The 23917-nt window shown below is 49.8% G+C and overlaps 1 protein-coding gene across 2 annotated transcripts in view; it reads right to left on the reverse strand.

Moving 5' to 3' along the window:
* Positions 1–23917, reverse strand: part of Lrrc20 (leucine rich repeat containing 20) — a 95473-nt gene that overhangs the window by 21350 nt on the left and 50206 nt on the right. For both annotated transcript variants that reach the window (XM_041655235.1, XM_041655236.1), the window contains exon 4: positions 8833–9000. In XM_041655235.1, the coding sequence (XP_041511169.1) occupies positions 8833–9000 (168 nt within the window). The remainder of the gene's footprint in view (positions 1–8832; positions 9001–23917) is intronic.

The following is a 23917-nucleotide window of genomic DNA, read 5'->3' on the forward strand; positions in this document are numbered from 1 at the left end:
TGTGTCAGTAGGGGTGGGTTTTGGGGCTTCCAAGCCCACATTACTCTAGTTCGCTCTTCTTCTCCATCTCATGCTGTGTGGCTCAGGATGTAAGCTCTCAGGTACTGCTCCAGCACCATGTCTGTCTGCCTGCCTGCTGCCATGCTCCCTGCCATGATGATCATCAACTGTCTGTCACCTTCTGGAATGCTAAGCCCCAGGAAATGTTTTCTTTTCTACATTGCCACAATCATGGTGTCTCTACAGCAATAGCAAAGTAATTAAGATATCATGGTTACATCCTACAAGCCCTTGTTTGACCTTGCATTACCTTACAGGCCACGGCCTCCACTTTGGAACAGACAGCTAGCTTCCTGCCTGTCAGCGAGATACAATGAACTCATTTAATCTATTGTTCTAGTTACTGGAGGAAATGGTGACACCCACACATCGAACAAACCTGGAAGAAGAAAAAAAAAAACCCTACATTTCCTTGAACACCGGCAGTTAGGTTTGGCAATCAATGCTGCAGCAATTAGCAGGGTACTGGGTTCTGTCTCGGATGCCAGTCCTGCCCGGTGCAAATGTCACCCACTGACCTCACAAGGCCTTGCAGAAGGGCTTGGGTTCAACCAGTTGTCCTACAGCCTCTTGTTCTCCGTCTTCATACATGTTCTTTCCTTCCTCCAGCACTAGGGATTGAATCCGAGGGGCTCAGACAGGCTAGGCAAGGGTTCTACCACTAGACAGAGATAATGTCACACCCAGCAGTTCTCGCCTTCCTGATAACGGGAGGCACCATGGTACCTGAAGCACCTCTCCTCACACACCAGTGCTGACCTAAGGGTGGCCGATGGAGGTTCAGTCGACAGCTGCTACTCCAGCCTAAGATACTTGTGCAAACGTCCGAGTTCCCACAGACCCCCTTGACTTGAAGTGCCCTTGGTGGTTTCTGTTTGTGTACTTCCCAAACAGGTGTCTGGGAGGACAGACGGGACATACGGTGGGAAGGAAGTTTATAACCAGGAGGTATGATTTGCCAGCCAGGGCTGAAAGGGCCCCTGTGAATATACAATTACATAGGAGGCAAGCTACTGAAAGTCCATGGAGGAACTTTCCACTTTAGAAAATGCTATGGCTAGATATGACAATGCATGGCTATAATTCCAGCCCCAGGATTATACAGGGAAGGCTATGCAGGGATCAAAATTGAAGAATTTGCCTCAAAAAGTAAATTAAATAAAAGGCTCTATGTACATATATATCCTTGTCTCTTTTTTAATTTTTGGCTTTTTGAGACAGGGTTTTCCTGTGTAACAGTCTTAGCTGTCCTGGAACTAGCTCTTGTAGACCAGGCTGGCCTCGAACACACAAAGATCCGCCTGCCTCTGCCTCCTGAGTGCTGGGATTAAAGACGTGCACCACCACTGCCCAGCTTTTTAAATTTTTTTTAAAGATTTATTTTTAATGTGTTTGAGTATTATGCCTGCATTTGTATGTGTACCATATGCATGCCCAGTGCCCACGGAGGTCAGAAGAGGGTGCTGGATCTCTTGGAACTGGAGTTACAGATGGCTGTGAGCCACCATGTGGGGGCAAGGAATTGAACCTGGTGTTCAAGCAACAAGTACTCTCCATGGTTGAGCCAACTCTCCAGCTCCTTATTTGTCTTAAACATTTTTGTTTATCTTATGTGCATGTATACACCCACATGTTTGTGCACACCATGGCATGCATGCAAGTGTCAGAGGACAACCTGGGAGGCCTGCTTCTCTCCATCCACCGTGTGAGCCCTAGGGATCAAATTCCAGTCCTGAGGCCCGGGTGCCGAGAGCCTCTGTCCGCTGAGCCATCTTGCTGGCCCAATGTCCACCATTTTCTAAAGAGGGCTGTGAGGATAAGGACCCCCTTCTTATCTTCAGATGAGAAAATGGAGTCTCTGCCTTTAGTCCAGTGACTTCACAGAGTAAATGGCAAAAGCGGGAGTCAAACACAGACCTTCAGGTCCCCATCCATCTTCTTTCCTACCATCACTAAGTGACAGGCAGGGAGCTGTGGGCCAGTTGATTACAAAGAGCTGTGGACACTTTTCTTCCAAGCATGGGAACCTCAGTTCAGCCCCTACTGCTGGTCTAGGCATACCTGTTTTTATTATTATTTTTTTAACATTGATTTTATTTCATGTGTCTGGGTATGCTGCCTGCACACTTGTCTGTGTGACACGTGCATGCAGTGCCTGTGGAGGTCAGAAGGTGGCATCAGCTGCCATGGAACTGGACTTCAGTTTGTGAGCTATCATGTGGGTGCTGAGAATCAAGCCTGGGTCCTCTGGGAGAACAGCTAGTGCTCCTGACCACGGAGCATTCTCCCTAGGACAACCCCTCCACATGCTTGTAATCCCAGTGGTGGGGAGGTAGAGACAGCCAGTCTAGCCTACTTCCAGAGTACTGAGAGACCCCGCTTCAAACACAGGGTGGTGCAAGGGCTGGGGAATGGCGAGATGACTCAGCAGATGTCTCAGTTTGGGTTACTATTGCTGTCATGAAACACCAAGGCCAAATCAACCTTGGAGGAAAGGGTTTCTTTGCCTTACACTTCCACATTGTTGTTCATCACCAAAGGAAGTCAGGAACTCAAACAGAATAGGAACCTGGAGGCAGGAGCTGATGCAGAGGCCTTGGAGGGGTGCTGCTTACTGGCTTGCTCCTCATGGCTTGCTCAGTCTGCTTTCTTATAGAACCCAGGACCACCTGCCCAGGGGTGGACACGCTCACAGTGGCCTGCGTCCTCCTATATAAATCACTAATTAAGAAAATGCCTACCAAGCTTGCCTACAGCCAGATCATACGAAGGCGTTTTCTTAGTTAAGGTTTCCTCCTCTCAGGTGACTCTAGCTTGTGTTGAGCTGGCATAAAAGCTGGCTGACACTGCAGGTGAAGGTCCTTGCAGTTCTGAGGGACTGAATTTTGAATGCAGGCCTCATGCACCAGGCAAACCGTAGGCCACTAAGCTCTCGTCCCAGCTCCTGCTTTTAAATTCCTTTTTTTTTTTTGTGAGGGAATGGAGATGGGGTCTCCTGTAGTTCAAGCTGGCCTGGAATTCATCATGTAGCTGAGACTGACCTTGAACTACCTCCCAAGTGCTGGAATTACAGGCAGCCATCAAGCCTGGCTATTTACTAAGTCTTCAACAAGAATGGATTTTCCTATGCGCCTCTGCTCTCTGGAGCAGTGTAGGTGCAGAACAACACCGGAATTGAGGGGCACGGAAAGTCAAATTCTAAACTGAAGTGGGAGCCTCCTGCTTAGCAAAATGAAGTCGCTGAATCGCGTGATTTCCTCCTCACCCCCACACACTCCAGCTCTGAATTGGCAGGCAGCAGCGAGTGCTCACCAAGTGAATGTAATGATCTGTGCTCCTCTGATCCGCCATGGACGTGCGGCTTCCTGAGGTGGGAAGGCTGACTCATGGGAGTGGCACCCTGGCATGAACCCACGTCCCTGCTCACGTCAGACTGAACATGTCACCTCCTCAGAATCCCTCTCTGGAGCATTCTGGGAATCCTGTCCCTAAAAGTACAAGGACAGCCATCTGTTCTACGGAGTCCCCTGCACTCTGGGCCCCAGCATATCCGCCCCTCCCCTGGTGGCTATATTCTTCCCAGCAGTGTAGCTGGTATTTGCCTGCAAGCTGCGAGGTCAGGACGAGAAGCCCCTGCCTCTCCAGAAATTGTGTTCCCCTCCCCGAAGCAGTTCTGTTCATAAACACTTAACAAGCCTCCACAGACAGTCAGTCCTCCCTATACGTTTATTCTCCACTGAACAATCTAACCAGCCACAGCCCAAAATTAGGGAACCATGTTTGTACTGCGCACAGGCAGAATTTTCTTGTTGCTATTCCCTATACAATGTGGTGTAACAGCTATGCACTCGGTATTCACACTCACTCACATGTTACACTGGGAGCCGACTGAGTACACGAGAGGCCGTGTGTAAGCAGTGCAAGGGACCTGAATCATCTCTGCAGGGATGGTAACCTCAAGAGTCCTGGCACCTGTCCCCTATGGAATCCCACTGGCAACTGGCACTTTCTGGTTTGGAAAATAGAGGGACCATCTTAAACCTCATAGATTTTTAGGTGACTTGTTTGGACAAACACTCTTTGCTTGTTTGTTTTGAGACAGGGTTTTTCTGTGTAACACCCCTGACTGTCCTGGACCTCACTTTGTAGACCAGGTTGGCCTCAAACCGCTTTGCCTCTCAAGTGCTGGGATTAAAAGTGTGTGCCACCATGGCTGGCATTGAACAAACACTCTTAAGCCACCAACGCCCATCCCCCAACAACAAACAACCATGCTCCCCCAAATCCAGAGACTCCCCATCTGTATGGGAAGCACCAGGGGCCAGGGAAGGGAGGGAGTGAGGGAGGCAGCCCCTTCACCTCCTCCGCTTCCAGTCCATCTGATCCAGGTGTTTAGACTCTGGGAAATCTAGCCACTGTAGAGAGCGGACTAAGACACAAAAGATCTTCTAGACTAAGACCACAGACCAAAGAGGAGTTACAGGATAATAGGGGCCAAGGTTGTATGATACAGCAGGAAATATGGGCTGGAGTGTGGGAACTGGTGGCCAACCTGGCTGAGAACAGAGGTTCTGTTCCCTGTAAAACTACTTTCTGAAGTATCTTTGGGTAGGTCATATTATTACTATTATTATTTAATATTTGATTTAATAGTATTGTGTGTATCTATGCCAAGAAGCCAAAGGAAAACTTTTTGTCATTGTTTGTTTTTAGATAGCCCTGGCTGTCCTGGAACTTACTATGTAGACCAGGCTGGCTTTGAACCTGCCTGCCTCTGCCTCCCCCAAATGCTGAGACTAAACGTGCCTGCCACTATGCGCGGCTTCAAGGAAGATCCGGTCAAGTTGGTATTCTCCTTCTACTTCTATGTGGGTTCCCTATATTAAACGCAGGTGGCCAGGTTCTCTCCGGCTTGGGTAGCAAGCACAATACGTCTTGACAGCCCTGGTGGTTTTTATTATGGCCATGGTAAGAAACACAATTCTTCACCACAACCCCAAACAGACACCTGAGTGTACACACAGTAAAACTGAAATTAAAAGTCACAAAGTAACAACCTACTGTGCTTCGTGCGATGTACCCTGATATTTTCTACTCTATTAAAAAATTGCTGGTCTCAACCCACTAATTTGCTATTACAGCTCCCCAGTGGATCACTGCCTACAACTGAAATAATCAGGCTGACTTGGTCTTAGGGACGTTAGAGGCACTGTGAGGCTTCCAAATCCCTGCTCTGATTTTGGTTGTGCTTTCTAGCCAGTAAGCTGCAGGTGCCACATGCAGTGCCCACGGGGTAGAAAGGCAGGCAGCTACAGCAGAGGGAACAGCACAGAGAAAGCAGGGTCACAGACCAGAGGCTGTCTGCGCAGCCAGTGCCTCATAGCTGTGACACCTGAGGACATTCAGGCATCAGAAAACAACAAGGACAGATGACACCCTTTCCTGGGCCTCGGGAAAGCAAGCAGAAGTGTCCTCCCGCATGGCATGCTCTGCAGAGGGTCCTGGACATCTTCTCGACATGAAATGGACCCCCGACTCTTCCTTTCATCCCAGAACAGCCCAAAGTGAGGAGTAGAACCGGAAGGCAGCACTAGCTGCAAGAACGGGGTAGCTGGGATGACCATGGATACTACAAGTATCAGTCTTCTAGGGCCCAGATAGGAGGCTTGGTGAGAGTAAGCCTTTCATGGGGGGGGGGATGGGGGGGGTCCCTCCAAACACTTACAGCTGGCTCAAAGCTCACACTGCTTGCTGAGTAGAAGTTTTCCAGTAACTCAGAAATCTCAAAGCTATTTCTGGGGTGGACAAGATGGCTTAGGGGGTGAAGGTGCTGGGCTTGCCTCCAAATCTAACAACCGGAGTTTGATCTCCAGGACCCACAGGGTGGAAGAGAGAATCTCTTTCTTTCTTTCTTTCTTTTTGGAGACAGGTCTCTCTATATACAGTCCCAGCTGTCCTGGAACTCACTATGTAAACCAGGCTGGTTTCGAATACAGAGATCTGCCTGTCTCTACTTCCCAAATGCTGGGATTAAAGATGTGCCAAGAACCAACTTCTAAGTTGTTCCCTGACCTCTTCGTATGCACCTGGGCTCACGCCCCAACCCCTATAAAATAAGTAAATAAATGCAATAAAAATCCCATGGCAAAAGTTTTTTTTTAAAAAAAAGATATTTTTCATAAAAAAATTTGGCTTTATTTTTCCAGCACCGTTTTAAAGTTCTAAGAGGAAATAAATCACTTTGAAGACATCCCAAGCTCTGCCATTCCAGTCCTGTGGGAGACGAGCTATAGTTGGCAAACGGTACAAAGCTCTACTTACTGAAGGATGCGCATGTTCACTGGTGACAGCCCCCCACTCCTACCCTGGGGCTTGTCTTACTCCAAAAGGGCTATGAAGGATGTGAGATGGCCTTCCCACTGATTTGGAAGCAGAGCAGCCACTGGAAAACCAGAATGAATCAGGGAGAGGGAGAATTGGCAACTCAGCAGGATATGACGGCTGCCTCGGCCCATCCCCTCTCTGCCTGCGAACAAGTGTCCTGCAGTCTGGTGGCTACCGAGGTTAACTGGGCACCTCTAGAGCAGCTGCTGCTTGGGGACAACCAGGGGTCTTTGTGGGAGAGAAACAGCTCCCTCCCTACCCTGGCATCTCTGTATCCCCCAGCACTAGCCTCTGACTATGGCTTAAACTACTTCCTGGTACAGCCTAGGCACTGAGGTCCCTTTTACCAGCCCACGTGTACAATATGAACTTGGCCACAAAGGCTAGGTGGACCTCTTAGAGCCTCAGTTTCTCTGTGTGTCGAGTGAGGATGTGCGTCAAGGACTTGGTGAGCTGTAAGCACAAGTGACAAGTTATTACTGTCATTACTGTCACTCACAGGAAGGCAGAGATGTAGAGAGCTCACAATGAGTCAAGGTTGCCTGTCCTTGCTGTGGCACTGCTCTGCTGAGGGACACTGTCAACCCTGAGGGAGAGGAAAAATCAAAGTGCCTGGACCCCTGGTTTTGTCTCACTTAGTGACAGTCACATTACTGGCTGCAGCCAGTACAGATATTTAGTCTGCTCCCAGGCTTTGAAGTAAAGCTCTTTTTTCTTGTCTTTGACCACCTTCTGGGGTGGCCAGAGATGACCCGAGAATCAGGTGGCCACTGACCACATATCAGAGAGCTGCCCAGAACTTTGTCCGGCTCCCCCCTGCTCAGCTCTGTATTGGGCACTGACCACAGGAGCCCTTGCCCGATGGCTGGCTGACTTGGATCCACTGCAGGAAGAAGTGGAGGCAGAGGAAGTGAGGAGCAAGCAGAAGGCAGCACCGGGAATCTGAGACAGAGCTCAGCACAGCTTGGGTGACTCGGGTGGTACAGAAGGGGACCTGGCAGTGAGAGGGCACCCTGGGGATGCTCTATTTGCTTAGAGACGGTACAGAGGACCAAGTGACTAGTGAGTCAACTCAGGCCAGACTGCTCAGGGACCCCAGGCCTTGGGAGTGCCCATGGCCAAAGGTTTCTCTGGGGCCAGCGGTGGGGATTGTCACCACAGACACTGGGCTGAGGTTCATAATTTTTCTTGCGCAGTCTCTCCATGCAATCTAATGGTCTCCTGTAACACTTAGGAGCTCATTTGATGCAATGGTCAAAGAACAGATTCAGGGGCCAGGGAGATGGCTCAGCTGGTGGAGGGACTTGCCAAGCCTGATGACCTGAGTTCAATCCCCAGTGTGCACAAGCTGGGAGAGAACTAGAGAATTGACTCCTTCAGGCTGCCCTCTGACCTCATGTACAATCTGCAGCCAGCATGCGCGCATGTACACAGACGCAGACACAATAAATAAATACATGTAATTTAAAATTAAAGAACAACAATAACTAAACAATAGACTGAGAACTGAGAAGATGAGCTGGTTTCACCTCTTCGCAACCTGTCCATAGCATCCTGGATATTCAGGCACACTGACTACCACACAAGGCAAGTATTGAGCGCAAGCCATTCCCCTGCTGCAGCCCGAACCACTTCAAAGGCCATTGCCTTTAATCAAGAGGCAGAAAGGACCACAAAAACACTTGCAGGTAACATGACTGACGTTAGAACAGCCATAATGATAGAGGCACAGTGAGAGGGTGAGACGGGGCCAGTGGAGTTAAGAGCCAAGGCGCTGAGGACACAGAGAGAACAGTGCACATCTGCTCTCTCTGGGGACGTCAGGCTCCTAGCTGAAGAGGACACTCAGTTCTGTGAGGTCCTGGTGTAATAGCGAGGTACTGCGTCGATGGGAAGGCAGGCACATTCTAAACCTTAGTAGAACCCAGTCTCTGGGGGCTGCCTTTTATAGGAGGTACTGGCCTGACACTTCCTCATGGTGGGGGCCCTGAGTGACTGTTCTGAGCATGACCGGTTTGTGGCTCCTGCTACTTTCTGGGAAGAGAGAAGACTCACGTAGGGCTCAGTGTAAAGGGGCTGATGGTGGAAAAGGACTGCAGTCAGCTGAGGGTGGCATATGAGGATCTAGAGAGATGGGGCGTGAGGCCCACACTGCCCCAAGTAGTTTAGGACTGTACTATGGGGAAAGCCCGGGCTGCTGACGGAAGTGTGTATGTGAGCTAGCACCTGGCAGGTGGCAGGGCTGTGACGTGGTGATCTTCCCAGGCTCACTGTCTGTTCAGGGGTCTTGGCCCTGCAAAGTCAAGCCAAGCCTCCCTTACGCTCACAAAAAGTAAATCCCAGCACTCTGTACTCTGCCAAACCTCAGACAGCAGCAGCCATACTCACCCACGATCTCATTCTCCTCCAGGTTGATAGTCTCCAGTTCAGGCAAGGCGGTCAGCTGCTCTGGGAAGTCTTGAAACTGGTTCCGAGACAGGTCAATGGCCTTGAGGTGCTGGAGGCTGCTGACCTCGTTGGGGAGGCGATGGAGGTAGTTGCCTTCCAGGCGGAGCTCTGCCACAGGAGGGAAGAAGGAGAAATTGTGAGGGAAGGAGAACCTTCCAGAGGCCACCAGCGTTGCTGTCAGTGTTCAGGCCAGGAGGACAGTGAGAATGACCCTGCCTCACAGGAAGGCCCCAAGAGGATGGCTCCAGGTCTGTTTGCCCCAACCTCTGCCCAGGGCCTTCTGCCATTACTCTGGCAGAGGTATCCCCGCTTTGGCTCTATAAGAGGCTCTCCTGACAGAATCTGGGGCCCTAAGGTCCAGGTGTGATAGCTCCCTCAGACAGGCCTTGTGGGATATGCCAGGACATGCACCAAAAGGATCATGACCTTTCTTCAAGGCCCTCTTTGCTCCAGGATTGTTGGGGTAGCCCAGTTCTGTCAGGTGTCCTTGTTTCTCACCCAGCCACTACCAACAAAATATGGACAGGTTCCTCCCTTGGAGTGGTGACTGTGAAGCTAACCAGTGGCTTCTGGAAAGAACTCTCATGAGGAGGCCCAGACAGCACTGAGAGATGGACCACGGCTGAAGCTGAAAAGCTTCAAGAAAAAGGCTCCTGGGCCAGACATGGGGGTGCACATCTTTAATCTCAGCAGTTGAGAGATAGGCGTCAGTGGATCTCTATGAGTTCAAAGACAGCGAGAATTACATAGAGACCCCGTCTCAACAAGGAAGGAAGGAAGAAGGCTCCCTCTGCTGTGTTCGAGAATTTCCTTACTGCTACATGGCACACGAGATTTTTCCCCCCAGTCTTTAGTTCTTTAACTCACAGAAGAAAGGACTCTGTCAAGACCCTGAGATGGTAGCAGTAACATGAGAGGACAGGAAGGAAATGAGCAGAGACAACAGGAAGCAGCTTGATTCGAGGGAGGCAGGGATACCAGTGATTTGGAGGGAGCTTTGCAAGATCTCTAGCTGGCTAACCTGAGAGGCTTCTATTTAACATACTATTTTTATTGATTGTTTGGAAATTTCACATGAGACATCACATCCACTTTCCAGTCCTCCCAGGTACACCTCCTGAGCCTTTTAATATCCCTGAAACAAGAGGAGGAGGAGAGAAAAAAAGTCCAATTTGTGTTGCCCGTATACTTACTGGAGCATGGTCAAACTCCTAGTGGCAAGCCCCTTAAAGAGAGCCGATTCCTTTCCCACCCCCACCAGAAGCCATCAACTGTGGAGAGCTACAGTTCAGCACCCCATCACAATTTTTTTTTTTTTTTGGTTTTTCGAGACAGGGTTTCTCTGTGGCTTTGGAGCCTGTCCTGGAACTAGCTCTGTAGACCAGGCTGGTCTCGAACTCCCAGAGATCCGCCTGCCTCTGCCTCCCAAGTGCTGGGATTAAAGGCGTGTGCCACCACCGCCCGGCCCCATCACAATTTTTAAGAGTGATCTTCCATGGCTTCCTGCCTTGACTGTTTCTTTGGAGGTGGGGGGGGGTATGGGGGAGAGAGGCTGTCACAAAAGGAAGGGCTTCTATTTTGCGATGCTCAAATTAGCTATGTCCATTTCATATGTGCCTCTGCATTTTATTCTTTTCAACAAAGAACAATATAAGTATAAGGCAGACGTTGGCTGTGTGGCTAGAGCATAATTGTCGGAAATACAGCTACGTAAAATATGGGGCGGTGCAGAAAGGAAGGAAAGAGGCCTTTTAACCTTTCTGAGCCTGGCTGAAGTCGGGTCTCTTTGACCCACTCAGAGCACCTCTGAAGCCAGAAGTAGAAACACAAGTTGTCTAATTCCAGGGTTTTGCCTGTGAGCTAACTGCCCTGTAATTGCACTTCAAACAGGTTTTGTGTGACAGAAAGAAGAATTGTATAACTCATCTTAAGTCTTTATTTTTCCTTGGTGTTAAGTAGCAAAATGGAAACAGCACAGCAAGCTATGAGAGGCGGCCAAACAAAGCTTTCTATTTGTTTTACGGCACGTCCCCCAGAACGAGAGTCTAGCACTCCATCCCTGAAGCCAGCCTAGTCCCTTCCTCTGTGTTCCACGTTCTCAGAGGGCTCCTGTGATGTGGACCCGGGTTGATGGTCTGTTCTGAGATCCCTACAGCCCTCCTTACGGTTTGCCACAGTAAGGGTTCCTTGTCCCCTTCAGCAGGGCCTCTGTAAGCGTGCATGCGCGCATGCGCGCGCACACACACCCACGCACGCCTCTAGCCATACTAAGTCCTCTGCTGTGTTATGCTAAGGCAGGAACTGCACATGGTTCTTCGTTTCTATGTCCAGCCTCCTTCAGGGCTGATGTGGTGGTCACTCAGTAAGTACCCAATGAATGATGGGAGGGGACATCAGGTGGGGCCTCCCAGTGTCCTATCTTTGGCAACATCATAAACCCAAAGTCCCATGATCAAATCCAAGGCCTGTTCCATGTAACCAACCAAAGATTGATCCCTTTCACAGCTAGGCTCGTGAAGAACCATGCCAGACGCACAAAACACCCCTATCTGATGGTGGTACAGAGCTGTCATTCAAATAACCAGGAGGCTCAGGCAGGAAAATTGTGGAGTTCAGTCATCTGGAATTCAGTGTCTCATAAGAGCCTTCAAAGCCTGCCTGTGGATAATGGTTATTAGTTACAGTGCTGGAGGCAATGCCAGACGTCTAGCTCGTGATGCCCTGGCCAAAGAGCATTTCCTCACGCTGAGCAGGTTACTGCCTTGGGGCCCTCATAGTTTGATTGACTGATTGCTTGATTCATTCATTCATTCCTTTCACTTTCCCTTCCTTTCCTCCTCCTTTCATTTCTTCTCTCTTTTTTTCTCCCTCCCTTCTTCTGTTTCTTTTGGTGCAATAGGATCTCCTGCAGCCAGGGTTAGCCTCAAATTCCTTAGGTAGCTGAGCATGACCTTGATCCTCCTGACTCTCCTGCCTCGACCTCCCAAGTGTTAAGAATTACAGGTGTCCATCACCACACCTCATACATATTTGCTGTCAGGGATCAAACTCAAGAGCTGTGTGCATGCTAGGTGAACATTTGACAACTGGACGACCGCCCTAGCACCCCACACCCCACACGCGGAGGCGGGGTTTCACTCTGTAGTCCTGCCTGCCTGGAACTTACTGTGCAAACCAGGCTGGCCTCAGACTATGTGTAGTCCTCTGGACCCTGCTTCTTAAGTTCTGGGGTTGCGGGCAGTCCTAGGGTTCTGTTTCCTCAAATGTTCTCTCCTGAGTATGTGTAAGCCCCGCAGCCTTGTGCGAGCTGTGTCTTCACGCCAACATCACCTCACCTAAAGTGGGACTCCCCTCCTCTTGGTCACTTTCCCTTCAGGACCTGCCCCTAAAGAGCCCCCATTTCCTAAGCGAACTTGCTTGGCAGCACTCTGTCTGCCTCCTGCTGTGAGGACGGAAGCTGCCTTCCATAGGAAAGTGTCCCCAACAGTGCAGCCCAGAGTGTGCACGTGATAACACCCAAACGGTCCAGTACAGCGAGTACCCCAGAATCTTGGGCAAGTAAACAAACGAACAGGGGAATGGATTTTAGCGTCGCCCTTACAACCCTGCAAAATTCCTGTTCCAAATACAGCGTAGTTCTTCCTTGAATTGATTTGTTCCTTTTATCAAGAAGGAAAAAAAAAAAAACCCTATTATTGCTTTCTATAAAAAGTACCGCTGTTCATGTCTCACTGAACGCTGCTGCCAGAGGAAGACTCCAGACCCCAGGCAGAAGACAGCAGAGAGGAAGGTGGAAAGGACAGAGGTGGCTGCCCTGGAACCTCTTGGGAGCAGGGGAGGGGGATTCTATGTGGTGTGTTTTCCAAAGCGCCTACTTTGCAGAAACATGCTTCTCAGCTGAATTTTCTCCCATTTGCCTGCAAAGCCAAACAGGCCACCTAGAAGCTGTCCTGGAACTCGCTATGTAGATCAGGCTAGCCTCAAACTCACAGAGGCCCACCTACCTTTACCTCCAGAGTGTGGAGACTGAAGATGTATGCACCACACCCAGACTGACTTTGAATCCCTAGAGCCCACGTTTGTGAGCCCCATGGTGCACAGCCACTCACTGCACCATGGGAGGAAGCGCAGAGGGGCCTCTTCCCCCCCCCCACCGTGGGGCATAGACAGCCATAAAATCTGGAAGATAAAATCTGTGAGTGGAGGGGGGAGGAGCAAATCCTGGGGAAGATGAGGAGTTATATGGTGGTACGGGCATGCTTATGCTCCCAGTCACAGAATGAAAAGCAATCTTATTACTGCTAGGGCCACTGACCACGGGAAGACAGCCAAGCGAGTCCTACCATCTCTCAAGTAACGTGGGAGCAGGTGTTTGTGACAGTTTGTAAAAATAGCTATGCTATCACCCCCACACGGTATGTCCACGTGAGGGGTCTCACACCCGCTGCTGCCCCAGTCCCCTACTGCTGGAGACAGACACAGACCACACAGTTGATCAGGGCAAGCGCTACACAGGCTGCAGAAGCTCGGGGAGACTCTCCTTTCTCCACTTTGTTACTTCTAATTTCCCGACACGATCAAATTGTTATTAAGGGAAAAAAAGACTTTATCAAACCAATTCAGGCCTGAGTCTTATCACAGCCCCAGCATAGTTCAGGAATATAAGAAATGAGTCCCTGAAGGCACATTACAAGAAAGTCTTCTGCGAGCTTGCCCCAGAGCCAGAATGTGTATCCACATATCTCTCTGTGTGTGTGTGTGTGTGTATTTGTATGTGGTGTGTGAGTACTATGCATGTATCTAGTTTATGTGTCTATTTCTCTATGTATCTACATAGCTATGTTCCTGTATATCTGTGTCTATGTCATGTTTCTATATTTGTATTTTGTATTTATGTGTGTTTGTATCCCTTTGTGTGTATGTGCATATATGTATATACATATATATATATAGACATATGTATCTATGTGTCAGTCCATCCATCCATCTCCTCTTGGCTTTGTATCTCGTTTCTGAAAAACACTAAGGATGCTCTTGGAAGGTCTCAGAGGCCTCATCCCATAGCCTCTCTGCGCCCCAGTGGCCACCAAGGTGTCACTCATGCTTGGTAGGGAACCTCATTTTCCTCACAACTCTACAGCTCCATCATCCATCAGTGCAGTGCAGGGATGGCAGACGTGGGGCTCTGCCTAGTGCCTGGGAGATAAAAATGAAGGCTGTAGCTGTGGATCTCATCATCCCTCACTTGCTCAGGAAGCATGTCAGGGTCATACTTGGGTCCGGTTCAAAGACAGTGATGACCAGAGACTGTCTTAACTGCTGCTCCACTCAGATCAAGAGATTGCCTGTATATGAAGCAGGTGTGAGGCCCTCTGCCAAGGCACCAAGACCCATAGACGGAGGCAGAGCCAAGGGCATCTGCCCATTCCTGGCTCTTAACTGACGTCAGCCATGCCCAGGGCTCAGGTCCACCAGTTCTCACACCTGAGGGCACCAGTCGGTGTCAGTGTCTACTGGCTTTCCCAAAGCCAAACACTGATCCTCGCTCCAACCTTCTTGTTGGAGCCAAACCACTGATCCGTCCATTGTGGGGACTAGTGACCTACTGGCAAAGAAGTGCCTGCCACCTCTCAGCAAAGCAGCTCACCAGGACAGAGGTCAGCAGCCAAGGGAGCAGCAGACAGAGTGAGGGGCAGTTGGCTGTGTGGGAATGCCAGAGCCCCAGAGAGCTATGCAGTTAGTGCTACCGTCTAGCAAAGGGGACAGCGGTGCCTAGTGACCCTTGAGCTGGGTTCAAAACCAGAGCGGTGCATCACGCATACTGTGTACCTGGCACTGTGCTCAGCACAGACAGGAACCATTTGATAAGTAAATGAATAAGGAAATGGAGAGACAAATAAAAAGTTGGGGGATGACTTGACCATGAACCCCATATTCCCAGGTCTGGCCCAGGATGACATCTGCAGCATGGGAGTGGGGTTCGTGTGGCATCCTTCCAGACCAGAGAGGGGTTTCCCTATGTGTCTTGGCTCAAAGGAATGGCAGGGACAAAAGCAAGGGGAACTAAGCTGTCTACTCCAGCCTCAGGGGCACTGGAATGTGAATTTCAGGGTAAAATAGAGCACACATCCAATTAAGGTCAAATTTCAGATAACAATAAATGGTTTGTTTTGGTTTTATTTTCTCGAGACAGGGTTTCTCTGCATAACCACCCTAGCTGCCCTGGAACTTGCTCTGTAGACCAGGCTGGCTTCAAACTCAGAGATCTGCCCATCTCTGCCTCCCGAGTTCTGGGGATAAAGAAGGGCGCCACCGCTGCCCAGCCAATAAATGATTTTTTTAAAGTGTGCTTTTACACCATATGTCTCACGGGGTGTGTTTACTCTCTGCTTCTCTGAAATTCATTTTAACAGGGTATCCTATGCTTCATTTGTCAAATCTAGGAAACAGTACATAAGCTCAGACCATTTGTAGTCACACCCACCTGGCGCCTATGGTCAATCGGGAATCCTCCATGCCCAAAGCCCTCAGTTCTCTGAATGACTACGGAGCACCAGCGAGCATCTCTGGAGAGCCTGCACTGTGTGCTAACTGCCTTCCCTGCATAGCCTCTGCAAACTCCTGGGACTGTCCCACAAGCTCAACACCAGCATCACAAACAGAGTCTGCAAGTAAGATAGGTGAGGCTTGGGTAGTTCAATGGCTCAAGCCAAATCATGTCGCTAGCATTTGACTAAAGCACCTGCTTCTACAGCCTAGACCTTGACCATAGATCCAGGGAACCTAAGGACTCTGCCTGAAGGTGGGTCAGGTAGATCACCTCCATCTCAGGCTCCCCATCTCTGACAGCTAAGATCCAGTTCAGGTCCCATCGAAGTCTCTCCTGTGCAGGCTTATTTCTGTGACTATTATTATTTCTTGCTGCATTCTCCCTACAGACACAATAAGCCTCCCAATGTGACTGTCACTCTATAGCAGAACCACAGCCCATCAAAACATTCATGTGCCTACCCGGTGCACTGGCTGCTTCTCTGTCACTGTAGCAGAACAGCTGAAAGTGTAAATTGAGGAAAGGCATACTGTGGCTCACAGTTTGAGGGAGCATATCATGATAGCAGGGAAGATGTGGAGGCAGGAGGTGAGGTAAAGGATCACACTGCTCATGGCCAGGAACCAGAAGGAAATTAAAGATGGTCTCAGCCAACTTTCTCCTTTTTTTTTTATTCCATCTGGAATCAGGGATGGTGCCACCCACATTTGAGGTGGGTCTTCTTTCCTCAGTTAAGCCTCTGAAAAACACCTTCGCAGACATGCCCAGAGGTATGTTTCCATGGTGATTCTGAATGCAGTCACGTTGATGGCTACTAAGCACCACACAATTCATCCCCAACCTCACAGGATCACCATGGAGTGAATACCTGCTTGGCCTTGATTCAGATCGGGTTTGAGTGTGTCCCCTCAATGTGCTTGTACCGGAAGCCTGACCCCTGGGGAAGGACAGTACTGGGGAACTTTAACATGAGGAGCCAGTGTACCGGGTGTGGCAGCACCAGCCTTTAATCCCAGCACTTCGGGAGGCAGATCTCTGTGAGCTTGAGTCTTGGTCTACACAGTGAGTTCCAGGACAGAAAGACATTGTCTGTTTCAAAGTGTGTGTGTGGGGGGGGGGGGGGGAACCACAACACCAAGTGCAAGGTGTTTATCATGGAGGCACTGAGAATCGAGGGATTCATGCCTTTCTTGCAGGGTGGAATAGTTTTCAAGAGTATGAGTCATTTAAAATCAAAGCCACCCAATATCCATGGCTGGTTCTCTTTCTGCCTCTTAGCCACATTGTGATGAAGCCTGGGATCCTAGCCAGGACACTTAAGAATCACACTGTTCAAGCCGTGCAGCTGCCTGAATTGTGAGCCGAGCCTCTTTAGTTCAGACATTCTTCAGCTTAGGTGTTTTGTTAGGACAACACAGAACAGACTGGCACGGAGGAGAGAGGCTTAGAGAGGCCAACTGGGGCCAGCAAGGTTGCTGACGACTCCGCCTCATCTTCTGAACAGCCTGCTCTGGGCTCCGGTGCTTTTCTCTACTATTCCTATGTCAGAGGAAATGGTCCTAGCCACTTGACCTTTCACACTGCCACAGCCAAGCCTGACTCTCTCTTCACCCTGGGGTCACAGCACCTGGATCCTCTGCCCAGGGTCTTGTGGCTGAGGGGCTCTGATCAAAAGGGCTGTCTGAGGAGCCAGGGTTCAGAGTTGGACAATTTGGGAATCCAAAGATAAAAGGAGTTTTGGGAGAAGACCCTACCGCATCCCATTCTGGAGGTGTCCTAGCTGAGAGCAGCCTGAGCAGCGACGTTTCTTTGTTTGATGACTCCCTTGAGCTGTGGTTTCCAGTCTTTGTCAGGTGCAACCTTCCTTTCTCATCTCACCGCTTCCTAGTCCGCTGTACGGTGTACAGCCGTCAGGGTCTACTTGGAATTAACCCCATAGGAAATGAAAAACCAGTCAATTCTGTTAGGGGACACGCGAGGCTGGCCAGTGTCAATGCAGCTGCTCTGCAAAGGAATGTGCCAGCTCCACACTCCTGCAGACCAAGGTCCAGCCAACAAGGGGGCTCTGACCCTGCATCACTGAACAGCTGTGCCTGCCTACCCCATGGCAAGAGCCAGCCGTCCAAAGGGCCATGTGTGGTGTTGGGTCGAGCAGATAAGGCTTCCTAAGGGTGTTAGCAGCGGGAAAGTAAACAAAAGCTAAGCTTCCAGAAAACATACCCTGAATTGTAGGGGATGGTAAGAGGGCCAGGGACTAGAAGGAAGTGCTGATCATTCTGCCCCCATGAAAGACTAAGGCAGTTTTGTTATTGCTGTTCCTGTTTCACACAGCCGAGGCTAGCCTCAAACATCCTAGGCAGCAGAGGACGACTTGGAATTCTGGATCCTTGTGCCTTTGTTTCCCAAGTGCTACTATTACAGGCATGCACTGCCATGCTGGGTTTAGGCAGCGTTGGGGATCAAATCCAGGATTTTGTGCACACCACACAAACATTCTATCAACTGAACTACACCCTTAAGTGGACCAACATCAACCCCTGAGTCAAACAGAACCGTGATGTAAAACGGTATATGTATCCTTCCCTAGTGAACTGTATGAGCCCACCTTCTTGCTGTGTGACCTTGGCCAGGTTCCTTGCACTCCCTGAGAGAAGGGGAGAAGACAGAGCTAGAAACACAGTGAGAGGCAGAGAAGGAGGCAGAAAAGGGAAAAGAAAAGGTTGAGAGGGCTTTAAAAATTTTAATAAATGCATACTTGGAAAGGGCTCACAACAATGCCTGCTCTTGGTTGGACGCTGTAAATGTTACTAACACTAGATGCATTTCTATTTCACAGGCCAGCGGCATCTCCAGAGCTGGCAGTGACAGCCGCTGCTGGGCAGGGAACTGGATGTCTGGGGGAGGAGAGAGACTTATTTCCCTCTATTATTCCTTTTGACTGGACCACTGCATTGTGTGTGCCTATTGCCTATTCAAAGTACACAAGCAGACAGGGCCCATTCTTTCCAATGATGTGGTGGAACGGTGCAGGTGTGGCGGGGACCTGAATAACCAGTAGATGGATAGAGTGCGGGGGAGGGAGGGGCAGAGGGGCCCTGCAGCACAGCAGTCAAAGAAATCCATGCGGGGAGCTTGGGGGGAAAAGGGGAAAGAGGGAAATTGCAAAGTCCATTGTCACTCGGGGTTTGGAAAATGTGAGCTTGGGAACTGAGCCGGAAGACACAGCTAATTCAGTCATCCTGCCCCGGTGTTCTGGGTGTGCCTCACCCCATGTACACTGGCACACTTGCCCTGGCTAGGTAGGCAGAGGGCTAGGAAGCCAAGGTGCAGGATGGAAGAGGTGGTCTCCTGTTTGCGGGTCAGGTATACCTCTCCAGGCTGCTACCAGGCCCTCCCCACAGGCAGGCGAACTGATTTCTTCCAGCTCTATGGGTCTGTTGGCCTCTGGCAGACGGTCCTTCTGCCCAGAAACAGTGGTCACGAACATTTAGACATTCTGTTGCTTACAGCCAGGCAACCCCGGGGATGAGACACCCATGAGGACAGAAAGCACAAGCTGATGCAGGAGGCTACCACACCTGACACCTCCTCCATTCCTAGTACAATCCTTAGGGATGGCAATGGGGGCTGTCCCTATGGATGCTCAGAGGACATGGGTCCTCCTGGGTTCCATGACTAATCAGGATCTACGCGGAAGAAACGGAAAATGTGTGCCCCAGCAGCAGGTCTGACTGGTCCCTGTGAACAACGTTGACACCCACTTCAGCACCGCTTCTGCGTCTGGCCGGCTTGCCCAGCGCCTTTCTCCAGCCTTGCCTTTATCCTTTTGTCATCTAAGAGACATGAGCTGAGGAAAAGTAAATACGAGGGGCTAAGGCAGAGCATGAAGTGAAGGCCCAGTGCCCTGCGACTTCAGCCACACTTGATCCTGCCACCTGATGGCCTACGTGAGGACGGGTCCACCCATCCTTGGCTCGGGAGATGTATTATGCCTCAGAGAACCCACCCCTAGCCTCCTTTTCCCAGATCATCAGGCAATAAACCATCCTAGGCCCTTTCCACACCGTCCCAGTCCCCTCAAAACCCCCTAAGGTCTGTCCTGCTCCTGGGGCAGGACAGGGCAGACCTCTCATACCAGGTGGCTTGCCAGAAAGAAAGGATAAAGTACTCCTGCGCCTATCTGGTTGGCTGAGGCAAGGAGGTAAAGTGTAATTTTCTCTACCAAAAGTCAAAGGAGTTGCTGCCTGGAGACCCTGCAGTGAGGACAATGACAGCATGGTGAGCCTTGAAGCCCTTAACAGATAGCCCCACAGGGGGCCTGCAGACTGAACAGGAGTACACACAGCACGGTGTTCCAGGGTGGCTGGCTCCCTGGCATCTTCCTGTCAGCATGGGCTCAGAGAACAAACGCTTAGGGAAGGACATAGAAAGAGACACTCATTACAGCTGGGTACAGTGGCGCACACCTGTCAAATCAGCACAGGGAAAGTGGAGGCAGGAGGATTAGGAGTTAAAGGTCATCCCTGGATATCTATGGTGTTTGACGTCAGTCTGGTTTACCTGAGACTATCTTAAGCAAGCAAACGAGTCCGTCACTGGAAACCAGAAGACATTTCAACTTCACACCGTAAGAATCTGGTGTCACCTCACCCTCCTCTCGTAATACTTAATCAAGAGCCTTGTCCCTAAGCCCAGCTCTACCAAGCCTCTTTTTCTCCCACAGCAGGGATTTTGGGTTAGCTTAGTCTCCCAGGCTGGCTAGCCAGCTAGCCTAAACCTACCTGCCCAGTTTGTCCACAACAACACACTGTAAGCCAGCCCAAGCCCTGCTGCCTCTGCCTGTGGAGAGAACGAGACTCCCTTAGGACCTGACTGAAGATGGGTCTTCAAGCCCAGCGCCATTTCCTGCATCTGTTGGCTTTATACTTTGACTCACACGTCCCTGTCTTCAATGTCCCACACAGCCTTTTCTTACTCCCAACTTATCCTGCCAGGACCTTTCTGGAACGTTCCTGTTTAAGCACTGGCTCCATCTGGCCAGTCCCTGACAACATGCTTCATCCCTCTGCTCTGGACCACTTGGTCTTCTATCATTTTTGCAGTTATTTTCCAAACATACCTTTTCTCTCCTGAAGGCTGCTATAGAAACTCCCCCTTATCTAACTGGCAAACGCCTCCTCATGCCCACTTTAAACCACTTCTCTGGAGCTTCCTGAGTTCCCACCCACGACTCTGGGTCTTCCACAAGCAACCCCTCAGCAGACAACTCCTTAAAAGTTTCCAGGTTGCTGTCTAGTCCACCTGTGTCCCCTGTGAAATGGTGAGGACCTCAGGGGCTATCTCTACCTAGCTCTAAGTCTTCTCATTCCCAAATGATGCTGGTGTTACAGTGACAAATCACAGGCAGAGCGGGGAGAGCTGGAGATGGCTCTGTGGTTAAGAGCACAGGCTGTTCTTCCAGAGGACCCGGGTTCAATTCTCAGCACTCACAACGGCAGCTCACAAGTATCTGCAACTATAGTTCCAAAGGATCCAATACTCTCTTTTGGCTTCTTTGGGCACCAGGTAAGCAAGTGTTGCAGATATATATGCTGGCTTAACACTCATACACATAAAATAATAAAATTAAATTCAAAATAGAAGCGTCCATAGGCTTGGGGTCAGGAGAGCTGAGTGCCCAGTGAACTGGGGTTCCTCTGCTATTATTTGCTTAGACATACCATGAGTTGAGCCAGGACAGAGGCTTGTGAGCATCCACTGGACTGGGTAAGGTGGGAGTGTGAGAGACAGACTTTTGTTTTTTGGTTTTATTTTTAAGATAAGGTCTCATGTAGTCCAGGCTAGCCTTCAGCTTTCTGCGCACTTGAGAATGATCTTGAACTTCTATTCATCATGCCTCCATCTCCCAAGTGCTGGGATTACAGCTGTGTACTACCATGCCTGGCTTATGGAATACTGAATTTACAGACAACAGGGAAACCCAGTTTCAAACAGAATACTGACCCACAACCAGTAGCCCAGGAAGCCATCCAATTATCTGGAGCCACTAGCCCAGGACACTTGCTATGTTGGCTAGTCTTACTTTAACTTGACAGACGAACTAGAGTTATCCTGAAAGGAGGAAACCTTAGCTGAGAAAATGCCTCCCTAAGATCCAGCTATAAGACATTTTCTTAATTAGTGCTTAATGGAGGAGGTCCCAGCCCATTGTGTGTGATGCCACTCCTTGATTGGTGGTCCTGGGTTCTATAAGAAAGGCTGAACAAGTCATGATGAGCCAGTCAGTAAGGAGTACTCCTCCATGTCCTCTGTATCAGCTCCTGCCTCCAGGTTCCTGCCTGGCATGAGTTCCTGTCCTGGCCTCCTTCAGTGATGGGCTACAGTGTGGAAGTGTGAGCCAAATAAACCCTTTCCTCCCTAACTTGCTTTTTGGTCATGGCGTTTTGTCGAAGCAACAGAAATCTCAGCTAAGATACTTGCTCACTTAAGCCAGACATCATAGGAACTGTTGTCTGTAACAACCCTTCAACAAGGCAAACCATAACCCCGTTACAACTGGCTCTACAAGGTCAGAACTCAATAACCCACAGCTTCTCTAATTTGAAGGGGAAGGGGTACAGGTGGATCTGAGTTAAGATAGGATCTCATTTAGCCCAGGCTGGCCTCAAACTCACTATGTAGCTGAGGCTGGCTTTGAACTTCTGGGTTCTTCTGCCTCTACCTCCCAAGTATTGGGATTACAGGTTTGAGCTATCACATCTTGACGTGAGATTCCCCTCTGTATGTTGTGAATACTATTGATAAATAAAGAAGCTGCCTTGGCCTGTTGATAGGGCAGAACTTAGGTAGGTAGGGAAAACTAAACTGAATGCTGGGAGAAAGAAAGGTGGAGTCAGGGAGAAGGCATGGAGCCACTGCTGGAGACAGACGCACTGAAACTTTGCTGGTAGGCCATGACCTCGTGGTGATGCACAGATTAATGGAGATGGGTTAAATTAAAATGTACGAGTTAGCCAATAAGAAGCTAGAGCTAATAAGCCAAGCAGTGTTTTAAATAATATAGTTTCTGTGTGATTATTTTGGGGCTGAACAGCTGGGGACAAACAAGCGACCTTATTACAACAACACCTGGGTGAGTCTTCCTGAGTTTTGACTTCATATAAAACTAGGGACCTTAAGGAGTAAGATAAACCTATCTCTACCCAACTCTAGTAGTCCATTCCCAAAGATGCCTGCTCTTAGCAAGCCACTAGCAGTCGCCCAAGCAGTTGTTCAGAACAAAACCCTTGCTTTCGTTCCACTATGAAGCATTCCCCATTCCCTTCCTGGGCTTGGAGCCCTGGCCAAGTGCACATAACAGGGCTGATTTCCTGCTCTACAGCAGGTGCCAAGGGCAGTAACCTCCAAGTGTCTCATTTGTTGGGAGGGGGCAAGGAAATTCTCTTAGGTATGTCTCACACTCCTCTCACTTGGCAGGCAGGCCCAAGACACACTCAAGCAAAAGAGCCAAGTGACCAGAAAGTAAGAAAGGAGACAGAGATACAAAAGAGTCACACCCAGATACTGAGATCCCTTCCCACAGGCCCACCTGCCATTCACACTGATCCTACCTAGCCCTTCACATCCTCCATTCACGCTGATCCTATCTAGCCCCTTCACATCCGCCATTCACACTGGTCCTACCCAGTCCCTTCACATCCACCATACACACTGATTCTACCTAACCCTTCACACCTGCCATTCACACTGATCCTATACAGCCCCTTCACATCTGCCATTCACACTGGTCCTACCCAGCCCCTTCACATCTGCTATTCACACTGATTCTATCCAGCCCCTTCACATCTGCCATTCACACTGATCCTACCTAGCCCCTTCACATCTGCTATTCACACTGATTCTATCCAGCCCCTTCACATCTGCCATTCACACTGGTCCTACCCAGTCCCTTCACATCTGCCATTCACACTGGTCCTACCCAGTCCCTTCACATCCACCATACACACTGATTCTACCTAACCCTTCACACCTGCCATTCACACTGATCCTATCCAGCCCCTTCACATCTGCCATTCACAATGGTCCTACCCAGCCCCTTCACATCTGCCATTCACACTGATCCTATCCAGCCCCTTCACATCTGCCATTCACACTGATCCTATCCAGCCCTTCACTCACTCAGTTCTTGCTGTTTTGTTTAAGACAAGATATGGCTGGCCTCCAAGTGCTATATAGCAGCAGCAGATGTGTCACCATAGCTGGCTTATGCAGTGCTAAGGGTTGAACCTGGGGCTAGACAAGCCACTGCACATCAGGTCCTGCCTTTTCATTTCATAAAAATGAGTGGGGGACGTGGAAAGGTGGAATCAAAGATGACCTGAACCTGGGAAGCCATGAGTCTGATGGAGAGAGTTCTCAGGTTCCCCTTGGGAGCCTGTGGTCACAGGCTCGGGACACATGGCAACAGGAGCTGCT

The sequence above is a fragment of the Microtus oregoni genome, unplaced genomic scaffold (genome assembly GCF_018167655.1).
Source record: "Microtus oregoni isolate MIOR12 unplaced genomic scaffold, Mior012 000007F_ref0000211, whole genome shotgun sequence".
Taxonomy (NCBI): domain Eukaryota; kingdom Metazoa; phylum Chordata; class Mammalia; order Rodentia; family Cricetidae; genus Microtus; species Microtus oregoni.